We start from the raw sequence: 13,863 nt of genomic DNA, 5'->3' as shown, positions 1-13,863 counted from the left end.
TTTTTGGGACAGAGAGAGACAGAGCATGAACGGGGGAGGGGCAGAGAGAGAGGGAGACACAGAATCGGAAACAGGCTCCAGGCTCCGAGCCATCAGCCCAGAGCCCGACGCAGGGCTCGAACTCACAGACCGCGAGATCGTGACCTGGCTGAAGTCGGACGCTTAACCGACTGCGCCACCCAGGCGCCCCTATTTTTAATTTTTTGAGGAACCTCCACACTGTTTTCCAGAGCGGCGGCACCAGTTTGTGTTCCCACCAACAGTACAAGAGGGTTCCCGTTTCTCCACATCCTCTCCAGCATCTATAGTCTCCTGATTTGTTCATTTTGGCGACTCTGACTGGTGTGAGGTGATATCTGAGTGTGGTTTTGATTTGTATTTCCCTGATCAGGAGCGATGTTGAGCATCTTTTCATGCGCCTGTTGGCCATCCGGATGTCTTCTTTAGAGAAGTGTCTATTCATGTTTTCAGCCCATTTCTTCACTGGATTATTTGTTTTTTGGGTGTGGAGTTTGGTGAGCTCTTTACAGATTTTGGATACTAGCCCTTTGTCCGATATGTCATCTGCAAGTATCTTTTCCCATTCAGTTGGTTGCCTTTTAGTTTTGTTGATTGTTTCCTTTGCTATGCAGAAGCTTTTTATCTTCATGAGGTCCCAATGGTTCATTTTTGCTTTTAATTCCCTTGCCTTTGGGGATGTGTCAAGTAAGAAATTGCTGCAGCTGAGGTCAGAGAGGTCTTTTCCTGTTTTCTCCTCTAGGGTTTGATGGTTTCCTGTCTCACATTCAGGTCCTTTATCCATATTGAGTTTATTTTTGTGAATGGTGTAAGAAAATGGTCTAGTTTCATTCTTCTGCATGCTGCTGTCCAGTTCTCCAAGCACCATTTGTTAAAGAGACTGTCTTTTTTCCATTGGATATTCTTTCCTGCTTTGTCAAAGATGAGTTGGCCATACTTTTGTGGGTCTAGTTCTGGGGTTTCTATCCTATTCCATTGGTCTATGTGTCTGTTTTTGTGCCAATACCATGCTGTCTTGATGATGACAGCTTTGTAGTAGAGGCTAAAGTCTGGGATTGTGATGCCTCCTGCTTTGGTCTTTTTCTTCAAAATTACTTTGGCTATTCGGGGCCTTTTGTGGTTCCATATGAATTTTAGGATTACTTGTTCTAGCTTCAAGAATGCTGGTGCAATTTTGATTGGGATTGCATTGAGTGTGTAGATAGCTTTGGGTAGTATTGACATTTTGACAATATTTATTCTTCCAACCCATGAGCACAGAATGCTTTTCCATTTCTTTATATCTTCTTCAATTTCCTTCAAAGCTTTCTATAGTTTTCACCATACAGATCTTGTACATCTTTGGTTAGATTTATTCCTATATATTTTATGATTCTTGGTGCAATTGTCAATGGGATCAGTTTATTTGTCTTTCTGTTGCTTCATTATTAGTGTATAAGAATGCAACTGATTTCTGCACATTGATTTTGTATCCTGCAACTTTGCTGAATTCATGTATCAGTTCTAGCAGACTTTTGGTGGAGACTTTTGGTGGGTTCTCCATGTATAATATCATGTCATCTGCAAAAAGTGAAAGCTTGACTTCATCTTTGCCAATTTTGATGCCTTTGATTTCCTTTTGTTGTCTGATTGCTGATGCTAGAACTTCCAAAACTATGTTAAAGAACAGCGGTGAGAGTGGACATCCCTGTCGTGTTCCTGATCTCAGGGGGAAAGCTCTCAGTTTTTCCCTGTTGAGGATGATATTAGCTGTGGGCTTTTCATAAATGGCTTTTATGATGTTTAAGTATGTTCCTTCTATCCCGACTTTCTCGAGGGTTTTTATTAAGAAAGGTTGCTGAATTTTGTCAAATGCTTTTTCTGCATCGATTGACAGGATCATATGGTTCTTATCTTTTCTTTTAGTAATGTGATGTATCACGTTGATTGATTTGCAAATGTTGAACCAGCCCTGCATCCCAGGAATGAATCCCACTTGATCATGGTGAATAATTCTTTTTATAAGCCGTTGAATTCGATTTGCTAGTATCTTATTGAGAATTTTTGCATCCATATTCATCAGGGATATTGGCCTGTAGTTCTCTTTTTTTACTGGGTCTCTGTCTGGTTTAGGAATCAAAGTAATACTGGCTTCATAGAATGAGTCTGGAAGTTTTCCTTCCCTTTCTATTTCTTGGAAGAGCTTGAGAAGGATAGGTATTATCTCTGCTTTAAACGTCTGGTAGAACTCCCCTGGGAAGCCATCTGGTCCTGGACTCTTATTTGTTGGGAGATTTTTGATGACTGATTCAATTTCTTCGCTGGTTATGGGTCTGTTCAAGCTTTCTATTTCCTCCTGATTGAGTCTGGAAGCGTGTGGATGTTTAGGAATTTGTCCATTTCTTCCAGGTTGTGCAGTTTGTTGGCATATAATTTTTCATAGTATTCCCTGATAATTGCTTGTATTTCTAAGGGATTGGTTGTAATCATTCCATTTTCATTCATGATTTTATCTATTTGGGTCATCTCCCTTTTCTTTTTGAGAAGCCTGGCTAGAGGTTTATCAATTTTGTTTATTTTTTCAAAAAACCAACTCTTGGTTTCGTTGATCTGCTCTATAGTTTTTTTAGATTCTATATTGTTTATTTCTGCTCTGATCTTTATGATTTCTCTTCTTCTGCTGGGTTTAGGCTGCCTTTGCTTTTCTGCTTCTATTTCCTTTAGGTGTGCTGTTAGATTTTGTATTTGGGATTTTTCTTGTTTCTGGAGATAGGCCTGGATTGCAATGTATTTTCCTCTCAGGACTCCCTTCGCTGCATCCCAAAGCGTTTGGATTGTTGTATTTTCATTTTCATTTGTTTCCATATATTTTTAAATTTCTTCTCTAATTGCCCAGTTGACCCATTCATTTAGTAGGGTGCTCTTTAACCTCCATGCTTTTGGAGGTTTCCCAGACTTTTTCCTATGGTTGATTTCAAGCTCCATCGCATTGTGGTCCGAAAGTATGCATGGTATGATCTCAATTCTTGTATACTTATGAAGGGCTGTTTTGTGACCCAGTATGTGATCCATCTTGGAGAATGTTCCATGAGCACTCGAGAAGAAAGTATATTCTGTTGCTTTGGGATGCAGAGTTCTAAATATATCTGTCAAGTCCATCTGATCCAATGTATCATTCAGGGCCCTTGTTTCTTTATTGATCATGTGTCTAGATGATCTATCCATTGCTGTAAGTGGGGTATTAAAGTTCCCTGCAATTACCACATTCTTGTCAATAAGGTTGCTTATGTTTGTAATTGTTTTATATATTTGGGGGCTCCTGTATTCGGCGCATAGACATTTATAATTGTTAGTTCTTCTTGATGGATAGATCCTGTAATTATTATATAATGCCCTTGTTTATTTCTTGTTACAGACTTTAATTTAAAGTCTAGTTTGTCTGATATAAGTATGGCTACTCCAGCTTTCTTTTGACTTCCAGTAGCATGATAAATAGTTCTCCATCCCCTCACTTTCAATCTGATAGTGTCCTCAGGTCTAAAATGAATCTCTTGTAGACAGCAAATAGATGGGTCTTGTTTTTTTATCCATTCTGATACCCTATGTCTTTTGGTTGGCGCATTTAGTTCATTTACATTCAGTGTTATTATAGAAAGATATGGGTTTAGAGTCATTGTGATTCTGTATGTTTTATGCTTGTAGCGATGTCTCTGGTACTTTGTCTCATAGGATCCCCCTTAGGATCTCTTGTAGGGCTGGTTTAGTGGTGACGAACTCCTTCAGTTTTTGTTTGTTTGGGAAGACCTTTATCTCTCCTTCTATTCTAAATGACAGATTTGCTGGATAGAGGATTCTCAGCTGCATATTTTTTTTCTGTTCATTACATTGAAGATTTTCTGCCATTCCTTTCTGGCCTGCCAAGTTTCAGTAGGTCTGCCACTAGTCTTATCGGTTTCCCTTTATATGTTAGAGCGTGTTTACCCCTAGCTGCTTTCAGAATTTTGTCTTTATCCTTGTATTTTGCCAGTTTTGCTATGATATGTCGTGCAGAAGATCGATTCAAGTTACGTCTGAAGGGAGTTCTCTGTGCCTCTTGGATTTCAATGCCTTTTTTCTTCCCCAGATCAGGGAAGTTCTCAGCTATTATTTCTTCAAGTACACCTTCAGCACCTTTCCCTCTCTCTTCCTCCTCTGGAATACCACTTATGCATAGATTATTTCTCTTTAGTGCATCACTTAGTTCTCTAATTTTCCCCTCATACTCCTGGATTTTTTTATCTCTCTTTTTCTCAGCTTCTTCTTTTTCCATAATTTTATCTTCTAGTTCACCTATTCTCTCCTCTGCCTCTTCAATCCGAGCTGTGGTCGTCTCCATTTTATTTTGCAGCTCATTAATAGCATTTTTTAGCTCCTCCTGGCTGTTGCTTAGTCCCTTGATCTCTGTAGCAAGAGATTCTCTGCTGTCCTTTATACTGTTTTCAAGCCCAGCGATTAATTTTATGACTATTATTCTAAATTCACTTTCTGTTATATTATTTAAATCCTTTTTGATCAGTTCGTTAGCTGTCGTTATTTCCTGGAGATTCTTCTGAGGGGAATTCTTCCGTTTGGTCATTTTGGAGAGTCCCTGGAGTGGTGCAGAACTGCGGGGCACTTCCCCTGTGCTGTCTTGAATAACTTGCATTGGTGGGCGGGGCCACAGTCAGACCCGATGTCTGCCCCCAGCCCACCACTGGATCTACAGTCAGACTGGTGTGCACCTTCTCTTCCCCTCTCCTAGGGGCAGGATTCACTGTGGGGTGGCATGGCCCGTCTGTGCTACTTGCACACTGCCAGGCTTGAGGTGCTGGGGATCTGGCATATTAGCTGGGGTGGATCAGCAAGGTGCACGGGGGCGGGAGGGGCAGGCTCAGTTCGCTTATCTTTAGGTGATCTGCTTCGGGAGGGGCCTTGCCGCACCGGGGGGAGACAGACCCAACGCTGGAGGGATGGATCCACAGCAGCACAGTGTTGGGTGTTTGTGAGGTGCAAGCAAGTTCCCTGGCAGGATCTGGTTCCCTTTGGGATTTTGGCTGGGGGATGGGCAAGGGAGATGGCGCTGGCGAGTGCCTTTATTCCCCGCCAAGCTGAGCTCTGTCGTCAGGGCTCAACAACTCTCCCTCCTGTTGTCCTCCAGCCCTCCCACTCTCGGAGCAGGGCTGTTAGCTTATAAGCTTCCAGATGTTAAGTCCCGCTTGCTCTCCGAACACACTCTGTCCGGCCCCTCCGCTTTTGCAAGCCAGAGTCGGGGGCTCTGCTTTGCCGGCGGGCCGCCCCTCCGCCCCGGGCTCCCTCCCGCCAGTCCATGTAGCACGCACTGCCTCTCTGCCCTTCCTAGCCTCTTCCGTGGGCCTCTCGTCTGCACTTGGCTCTGGAGAATCCGTTCTGCTAGGCTTCTGATGGTTTTCTGGGTTATTTAAGCAGGTGTAGGTGGAGTCTAAGTGATCAGCAGGATGCGGTGATCCCAGTGTCCTCCTACGCCGCCATCTTCCCCTACGTTTATTCTTTAAAAGACTCTATAATTGTCCTTAAGACTTAATAATCTTTAGATTAAACTATGTATTGTTTCAATGTCAAAAAAATGTAAAAGATCTCTAAAAACTGAAGCAGTAATTGCCAAAGCAAATGATCATTTAAAATCTGCCTATGCTATCCAGGCAATTTAGACATGGTAAATATACTCCTCCCTGTTCCCTCAACCATGCCAGACACAACTAATCCTTTTCTACATATTGCTTCAGGCAGTGACTAAAAACCAATGGAACTGACAGTCAAGATCCCTCAAATAGTTCTTTTCTAATGTGAGATTTTAATGTTAATATACTTTAAAATGGAAAGAAACCAGCAGATGAAAGGAAAAACAAAGCCACTCAACAGTGACAGTGATGATCACATCTAATTATTTGTAGGAAAAGGAAGAGAGCAAAAGTAAAAGTGTTTTCAATACTTATGATTAAGTACCCAAATACGCTGGGTTCACCCTTCAAAAACTCTAGGAAATATTTCTCTGATACATCAGCTCTTGTGTCAGTAAAAGAATTAAATGTTTCTGAACCCTCAAACTACATTACTTACAAAATACTTCCGTTTTAAAAGGATTGCTTTGGCTGCGGTGCTGAGAACAAGAGAAATAGGGAGACAGGAAGCAACCAAGGAAAGCAGTAAAGATGGCTTAGACCTTAGTGGTAACAGTTTTTTACAAAATTTACCATTTACTGAGATGAAAATCACTGTGGAGAAGTAAGCTAAGAGTACATAGAGACGTTCCATTTTGGATGTGTCAAGTGTGAGACACATGATAAAGATTAGAGTGGTGATATCAAGGCAAGCAATTGGATAAACATAAGCACAGATGTCAGTGGAGAAGTTTGGGTTGGACATATACATTAGAGTGGTAAACATATATAAATGATACTTAGAGTCACAAAACTGAATGATAAAGAGCATCAAAAAAAAAAACAAAAAACAAAAACTTCCAGCTGGGGTGCCTGGCAGGCTCAGTCAGTAGACCATGCAACTCCTGATCTCGGGGTTGTGAGTTCAAGCGCCACATTGAGTGCAGAAATTACTTAAAAACAAAATCTTAAAACATACACACACACGCACACACACACACCAAAAAACCAGCTCACATCATGCTTAATGGTAAAAGATTGAATGGTTTCCACTTAAGATCAGTAAAGAGGCAAAGAGTACCCTTTTTCACCACTTCTAGTCAACATTATACTGGAGATCTTAGTGTCATAAGGCAGAGAAATAAACATACAAGGCATACAGACTGAAAAGGAAGAAATACAACTGTCTCTATTTACAGATTATAAATTTATGTTAATTTATAAAAATCTATAAAAAATCTATAAAATCTATTAGAACTAATAAGAGAGGTTAGCAAAGTTATGGGATAAAAGGTCAATATACCTACTTAACTGCATTTTTATATATAGGCAATGAACAATTAGAAATTGAAATTTAAAAAACAATACCACTTAAAACAGCACCAAAAATTATTAAAGATTTAGGAATTAATTTGATGAGACCTATAAGAACTGTGCTGTGAAAACTCCAAAATGGTACTGAAAGAAATTAAAGGAAGACCTGTATAAACATATATACTATGTTCTTATATAAGAAGGTGCAAAAGTGGGCGCCTGGGTGGCTCAGTTGGTTAAGTGTCCAACTTTGGCTCAGGTCATGATCTCACAGTTTGTGTGTTCGAGCCCCGTGTCAGGCTCTGTGCTGACAGCTCAGAGCCTGGAGCCTGCTTCGTTCGGATTCTGTGTCTCCCTCTCTCAAAAATAAATAAACATTAAATAAAAAAAAAGAAGGTGCAAAAGTGTTGGGGAGCCTGGATGGCTCAGTTGGTTGAGTGTCCGACTTCGGCTCAGGTCACGATCTCACAACTTGTGAGTTCAAGCCCCGTGTCAGGCTCTGTATTGACAGCTCAGAGCCTGGAGCCTGTTTCGGATTTTGTGTCCCTCTCTCGCTCTGCCCCTCCCCTGCTCATGTTCGCTCTCTCTCTCTCAATAATAAAAACATTTAAAAAAAATTTTAGAAGGTGCAAAAATGTTAAGATGTCAGTGTTCCCCAAATCAATCAACAGATTCAACAGAATCCAAATCAAAATCTCAGCCAGTCTTTTTTAGTAGAAATTGACAAACTGATTCTAGACTGATATGGGAATGCAAAAAACCTAAAAAAGCCGAGAATTTTGAAAAAGAACAAAGTTGGAGGACTTAACACTTCATAATTTCACGATTATTATAAGGCTATAGTAATCAAGACACTACCATGTAAGGAAAAGGATAAGTGTGCTTACCATGTACCTTACCATGTAAGGAAAAGGATAAGGTCCAGAAATAGCTCAAAATGAATCACAGACCTAAGTATAAAACTAGAAACCATAGACCTGATCATAGGAATTAAAACTACAGATGTTTTAACAGAGAACATAGGAGGACATCTTAGTGATTTCAGATTTGGCAAAGATTTCACAAATAGGAAACAGCCTAAATTATAAAAGAAAAAAAAAATCAATAAACTGAACTTAATCAAAACTTAAAACTTTGTTCTTTAAAACACATTGTTAGGAAAATCGCAGACTAGAAGAAGATATTAACACTGCAAAGGACTTACACCTAAAATATATAAAAAATTTTTACAACTCAAGATAAGGAAAAAAACAGTAAAAATGAACAAAAGATCTGAATAAACACTTCAAAGATGAAAGTTATATGGATGACAAAAAAAATCACATGAAAAGCTTATTATTATGAAAATACAAATAAAAATTACCATGAGATATTATTTCGTACCTATTAGAATGGCTCAAATTTTAAAAGACTGACCATATCAAGTACTGGAAAGGATGTGGAGGAACTGGAACTCACTCTCATACACATTCCACTGGGAATGTAAAATGGTACAACTACTTTGAAAAAAAAAACAGTTTTGGCAGTTTCTTATAAAGTTAAACATACACCAATTATATCACTTAGCCATTCTATTCCTAGGCATTTACTCAAAAGAAATGAAAACGTATATCCACACAAAGACATATATGTTTACAAAAGCTTTATATGTAGCAGCTAAAATCCAGAAACAACGAAAATGCCCACTAACAGGGAAATGAACAAAAAAAAAGTATATAAAAAATACTGCTTGGGGTGCCTGGGTGGCACAGTCGGTTAAGCGTCTGACTCTTGACCTCAGCTGGGGTCATGATCTCACAGTCTGCGAGTCTGAGCCCCATATCAGACTCTGAACTGATGACATGGAGCCTGCTTGAGACTGTGTCTCTCTTTCTTTCTGCCCCTCCCCAGCTTGTGCTCTCTCTCAAGATAAATAAATAAACTTAAAAAAAATGTTTAAAAAAATACCGTTATGCTACTTACTAGATCCTACTATGTAAGTTACATGATCTCTGGGCTTTTATTTTCTCATCTTCAGAAAAGAGAAAAATACCACCTACCCCACAGGCTGCTATTAGGCTCAAATAAGACAAAAATGATACAAACTGATGAAACAATAATAGAAACAACTACTAATTTCTACTACCCAGCAAGGAAACCAGCTTATTGTCACAAGAGTAAAGGCATAATGTTTTGATATTTTCTGCTTCCAAACAAGCGGTTCAAATGTCACAAAGGGAAGGCTATGCACTTTAACAAGTTAGTTTGTTAGTTTTTGTTAAGTATAGTTAACTTTGTCATGTACCATTTTAAGCCTACTTTAGATAAGGATAGTCCCCTCCTCATTTAAAAAAGTTAAGGATCTCAGGAAAAGTAGCAAAATAATAAAATAAAACTTGCTTACTTTAATTATGAGGAAAAGAAATATTAATGTTAAAAGTAAATGGAACTTGAAGCAGACTACAAGAAAAAGACAGTATCAGTGAATTCTGTGAATTAACATAAAAAATGTCACTAACCAGACATTATTGTGCATGCATTCTTTTAAAGGGACAATATCAACATGTAAGTATTCTCTAAACTGAAATACTTTCCAGTTCTTGTTGAATACATGCAAAATTAATACGTATACATATGTACGTATACACACTCAAATATTTTTATTTTTAAATAAACTGCCTCAAAAATTTTCTCCAAGAAATACCCAAAAAGTAATTTGAATAGACTGTCCTGCCAGAGAAAAAGCTATAATGTTGTTAAAAGGTGCACTAGAATATTTTGTGTTCTAGACAATAAATAGGTTTAATAACCATAGAAAAAATAAATAGCTATATAAGATTATCAAATATTTCCCTTTAATTAAGGATTCTTATATAGTGAAACAAATCTCAATGTTGTTTACCAGCCAGAAGAAACATCACTTGACAGTGTCCTTTTCATATTACCAGAAATTATGCCTAAAAGCATCATGCATATGTAAATGCAATCTTTTACCTTCAACATCATCTGAAAAGGTAGACAAAAATAAATACAAAGTGGGTGGTGAAGAAAACAGTTTCTATGTAGCAGTATCCACAATAAAATAAATAAGAGCTTAAAAATGTCAAATGAGCAATATAATCCCTTGGAAAGAGAGACTCATTCACTTTATTAGATATCTGAGATAGCCTAAAAGAGATATAGCATATGCTATATATTGAGGATTATGAGACAGATTTATCAATTAAGGATTCTAAACTATCCCCAAAATAAAGAACTCTAAAATGGAGTTCGTTATGTCAGCTAAGAATCACCTTTTGATGAAGCAGTAGAAAGTATCAATAATAAAACTAAAGGGCATATTTCCCAATCCAGATTTTTAATTGGCCCTTTCAGGATAAGTTAATTTCCAGAACAAAGTTTAAGTTCCTATTTTAATCTTCCCTAGAAAAAGTGATTCTACTACTGTTTCTCTGAAGAACTGTTTATGTTGTTTTATTCAAAGAATCATTTTTGGATGCTGAATTAAAAATGAGCCCAAACACACATAGACAAAAACTGACTCTAAACATGATTATATTATAAATTTATAAGAAAGAAAAACTACCTAACTAAAAATATTGCTGTACATGATTTTTTAAAACAGAAAAATTATCTGCTGTAAACTACAAAAAGAGCTAAATTTCTAATCTGAAACTAAGAGAACAAAAAAAGAAAATGTCTTTTATCATAATGTGTTCTAACAAGTGTATTGTACCTAATTTTCTCATCTGAGAAATAAATAGGAAAATAAGTATCTTTTTCTTCAAAGTGTGTTCTTATGTGCATTGTATTTAAGTGTTGTCCTGTGACTGACAGCCTCTTATTCCATGGGTACCAAATCATGTTTTCTAAAGATTTTTTCACCCCTGACAAATTAACAAAGTGAAGTTTTAAGCTAGATATCACAGAGAAATAAAAATTTAAGAAAAAGAGTATTTAAGTCCAAGAAATTGTGACCATTCAACACAACCCAATCTCAAATGTTTCTAGTACTGGTATTCTGTGAAGTTAATATCTATATTTCCACTCTGTTATTATCATAATAAAATATGTACAAAGTTATAATTATCTACATTTCTTTATCATTTGTCTACAGAATTTCAAGAGATCCTATAATTTTAATCTAAATTAGACTTCTAAAATGCACAAATATGTCCACCCTTCTGGCTGTCTAGAATAATGAAACACCGACTGTCCTCCTGCAACAGGTAATCTGATGTGAAGAATGCATTCTTCAACAGCACAGTCACATGTTACTCAATGCACATTTTTTACAATACACAGAACAAAATGTGTATGGACTTCTCTTTAAGTATTTCGCATACTGACAATAAAATGAAGTAAAATGACAGACTACCTTATTTTAAATATGCAAGTAATTTGAAACAAAAGAAAAAGGAAAGATGTACCAAAAAAGTGTGTGAATTTTGAACTGATTCGTATCATTTCACACCAGGCAGACAATACAAAGGAAATTCTAAATTCAGTAAGATGTTGCTCCTTATAAATTAACAAAAGTCCCATGTTAAAAGGAAAAACTCCGTAATTTCATATTGCTCACCAGATAATAACATATAAATGAAATAGCTTTTTTCAATAGCCAAAAATGATGTTTAATCCAGAAACTGCTAATATTCATACTACTTAACTAAAACAAATACAAAAGGAGGGCAAAATTTATAAAAAAGAAGAATCTAATTTCATCTCCAAATAACATACAAAGTAATCATTTTAAAGACACTTTTCTGGGACTAAGCTTATGTCTTTCCTTTATTAGTTAAAAAAGAAAACAAACCCTTATAAATAAATTTATAAATTCACCTTCAAAACCAGAAAAATTGGCACAACTCCAGGATATATAGCATATGTTATTTTATGTAGAGAAAACACAATAAAAGAAACTTACCTACTTCTTCTTCTTCATCATTAGATATTATATTATACAGTGTGTCCAAAGCATAACCTATTATTTCAGAATCCGAACTGGAAAAAAGAAATTATTACACTTATACACTGCTTAGAGTATAAAATGTTAATGATCATTTTTAGACAGTTATTTAGCAAGACTGTGTAAAACATTAATCTAAAACTACCCTAAGAGGGGTGCCTGGGTGGCTCAGTTGGTTAAGCATCCTACTCTTGGTTTCAGCTCAGGTCATGATCTGACAATCATGAGGCTGAGCCCTGTGTCAGCCCTGGGTGGTGTGGACTGCTTGGGGTTCTCTCTCTCTCCCTCTCTCTCTGTCCCTACTGCCATCATACTCGCTCTCTCTCAAAATAAATAAATAACAAAAAAGTAAAATTAAAAAAGCTACCCTAAGAAAATATCAGAGTGCAAGCGTAAAGAATGTATAAAGGTTTATTTGTAATAGTGGAAGATAGAAGCAACCTAAATGTATAATAATAAAAAATAGACACATACAGCAGCAATAAAAGTATTTTTAAAGCAAAAAAAGTATTTTTATTTTTTTTTAATTTTTTTGTTTAACATTTATTTATTTTTGAGACAGAGAGAGACAGAGCATGAACGGGGAAGGGTCAGAGAGAGAGGGAGACACAGAATCCGAAACAGGCTCCAGGTTCTGAGCTGTCAGCACAGAGCCTGATGCGGGGTTCGAACTCACGGACCACGAGATCATGACCTGAGCCGAAGTCAGACGCTCAACCGACTGAGCCACCCAGATGCCCCCAAAAAAGTATTTTTAAAGAATGTTTAATGACATGGCAATTAAAATACCCTTGATAGGGGTGCCTGCATGGTTCAGTCGGTTAAGCGTCTGACTCTTGATTTCTGCTCAGGTCATGATCTCACAGTGGGTGAATTTGAGCCCCACCTTGGGCTCCATGGTGACAGCTTAGAGCCAGCTTGGGATTCACTCTCCTCTCTCTGGCCTTCCCCAACTTGCATGCATGCATACATACTCTCTCTCTCTTAAAATAATTAAACATAAAAAAAAAATTAAAAAAAAAAAAACACCTTTGATATAATGTCAGTAGAAAAAAAATTAAATATAAAATTAATGTACTGAATGATCCCATTTAGCAAAAGATACATACACATTCCTGTGTGTGTCTATATGTATTTTTTTTAAAACAGCTTACAAGTAAATTTGTTTTACAAAATTACACTTTAAAACTAGAAAAATTAATACAAACCAGGTAATTTTATGGGTATGTGTTTATGTTTATATATATGTTCCATGATATATATATTTAACAGTGTGATCCTTAGTTGTACTACTAGAGTTTGTTTCACTGCTCTATACTTTATTATCTAAAAACAAGCACACAAAACAAAAGTCTTATGGTAAACGTAATACTATTTATAAAATCAGGGAGTATAAGATTATAGTTGTTGATAGACAAATTTTGAAAACATGATGGACGATGATGGCATTTAGTGTGGAAAACAAGAGTGAAATACAGGTCACAAAGATTCAATAAATATGAAGAAGTAATTACGAATGATAAGTGAAAGCTAAGATGAGGGACAAAGGGGATCACAACCAGAGGATGTAAATTTCAAATGAAGTTTTAAAAATTATTATTTATAAAAAAATTATTATTCACCATTTTGCTTTTGAGAAATCTTGAGGAGCATCTTTTAAGAGAGTATTAAGGAACTGAGAACAGAAAGAAATTTCCTCAAGATAATAAAAGAGAATCTATGAAACTCCCAGGTCATCATATGTAATGGTATAAAACTGAATGCTTTCAACCTAAGATCAGGAACAAGATCATGATGTTCCCTCTAGCCACCTCTATCCAACACTGAAATGGAAGTTCTAGCTAGAGCAATTGAGCAAGAAAAGGAAATGAAAGGTATACAGATTTGGAAAGGAAGAAGTAAAACTACACATATTCAAGGATGACATGATCTTGTATACAATCTTAAGGA

The 13,863-nt window shown here is 36.8% G+C and overlaps 1 protein-coding gene across 2 annotated transcripts in view; it reads right to left on the bottom strand.

The window, feature by feature from the left end:
* The window catches only part of USO1 (USO1 vesicle transport factor), a 97,428-nt gene that overhangs the window by 50,553 nt on the left and 33,012 nt on the right, over positions 1-13,863 (bottom strand). For both annotated transcript variants that reach the window (XM_049632080.1, XM_049632081.1), the window contains exon 4: positions 11,872-11,948. In XM_049632080.1, the coding sequence (XP_049488037.1) occupies positions 11,872-11,948 (77 nt within the window). The remainder of the gene's footprint in view (positions 1-11,871; positions 11,949-13,863) is intronic.

This window comes from Panthera uncia, chromosome B1, assembly GCF_023721935.1.
Source record: "Panthera uncia isolate 11264 chromosome B1, Puncia_PCG_1.0, whole genome shotgun sequence".
Lineage (NCBI taxonomy): Eukaryota > Metazoa > Chordata > Mammalia > Carnivora > Felidae > Panthera > Panthera uncia.
The sequence above is the reverse complement of the archived record's forward strand: the minus strand, read 5'-3'. Positions and strand labels throughout refer to the sequence as shown.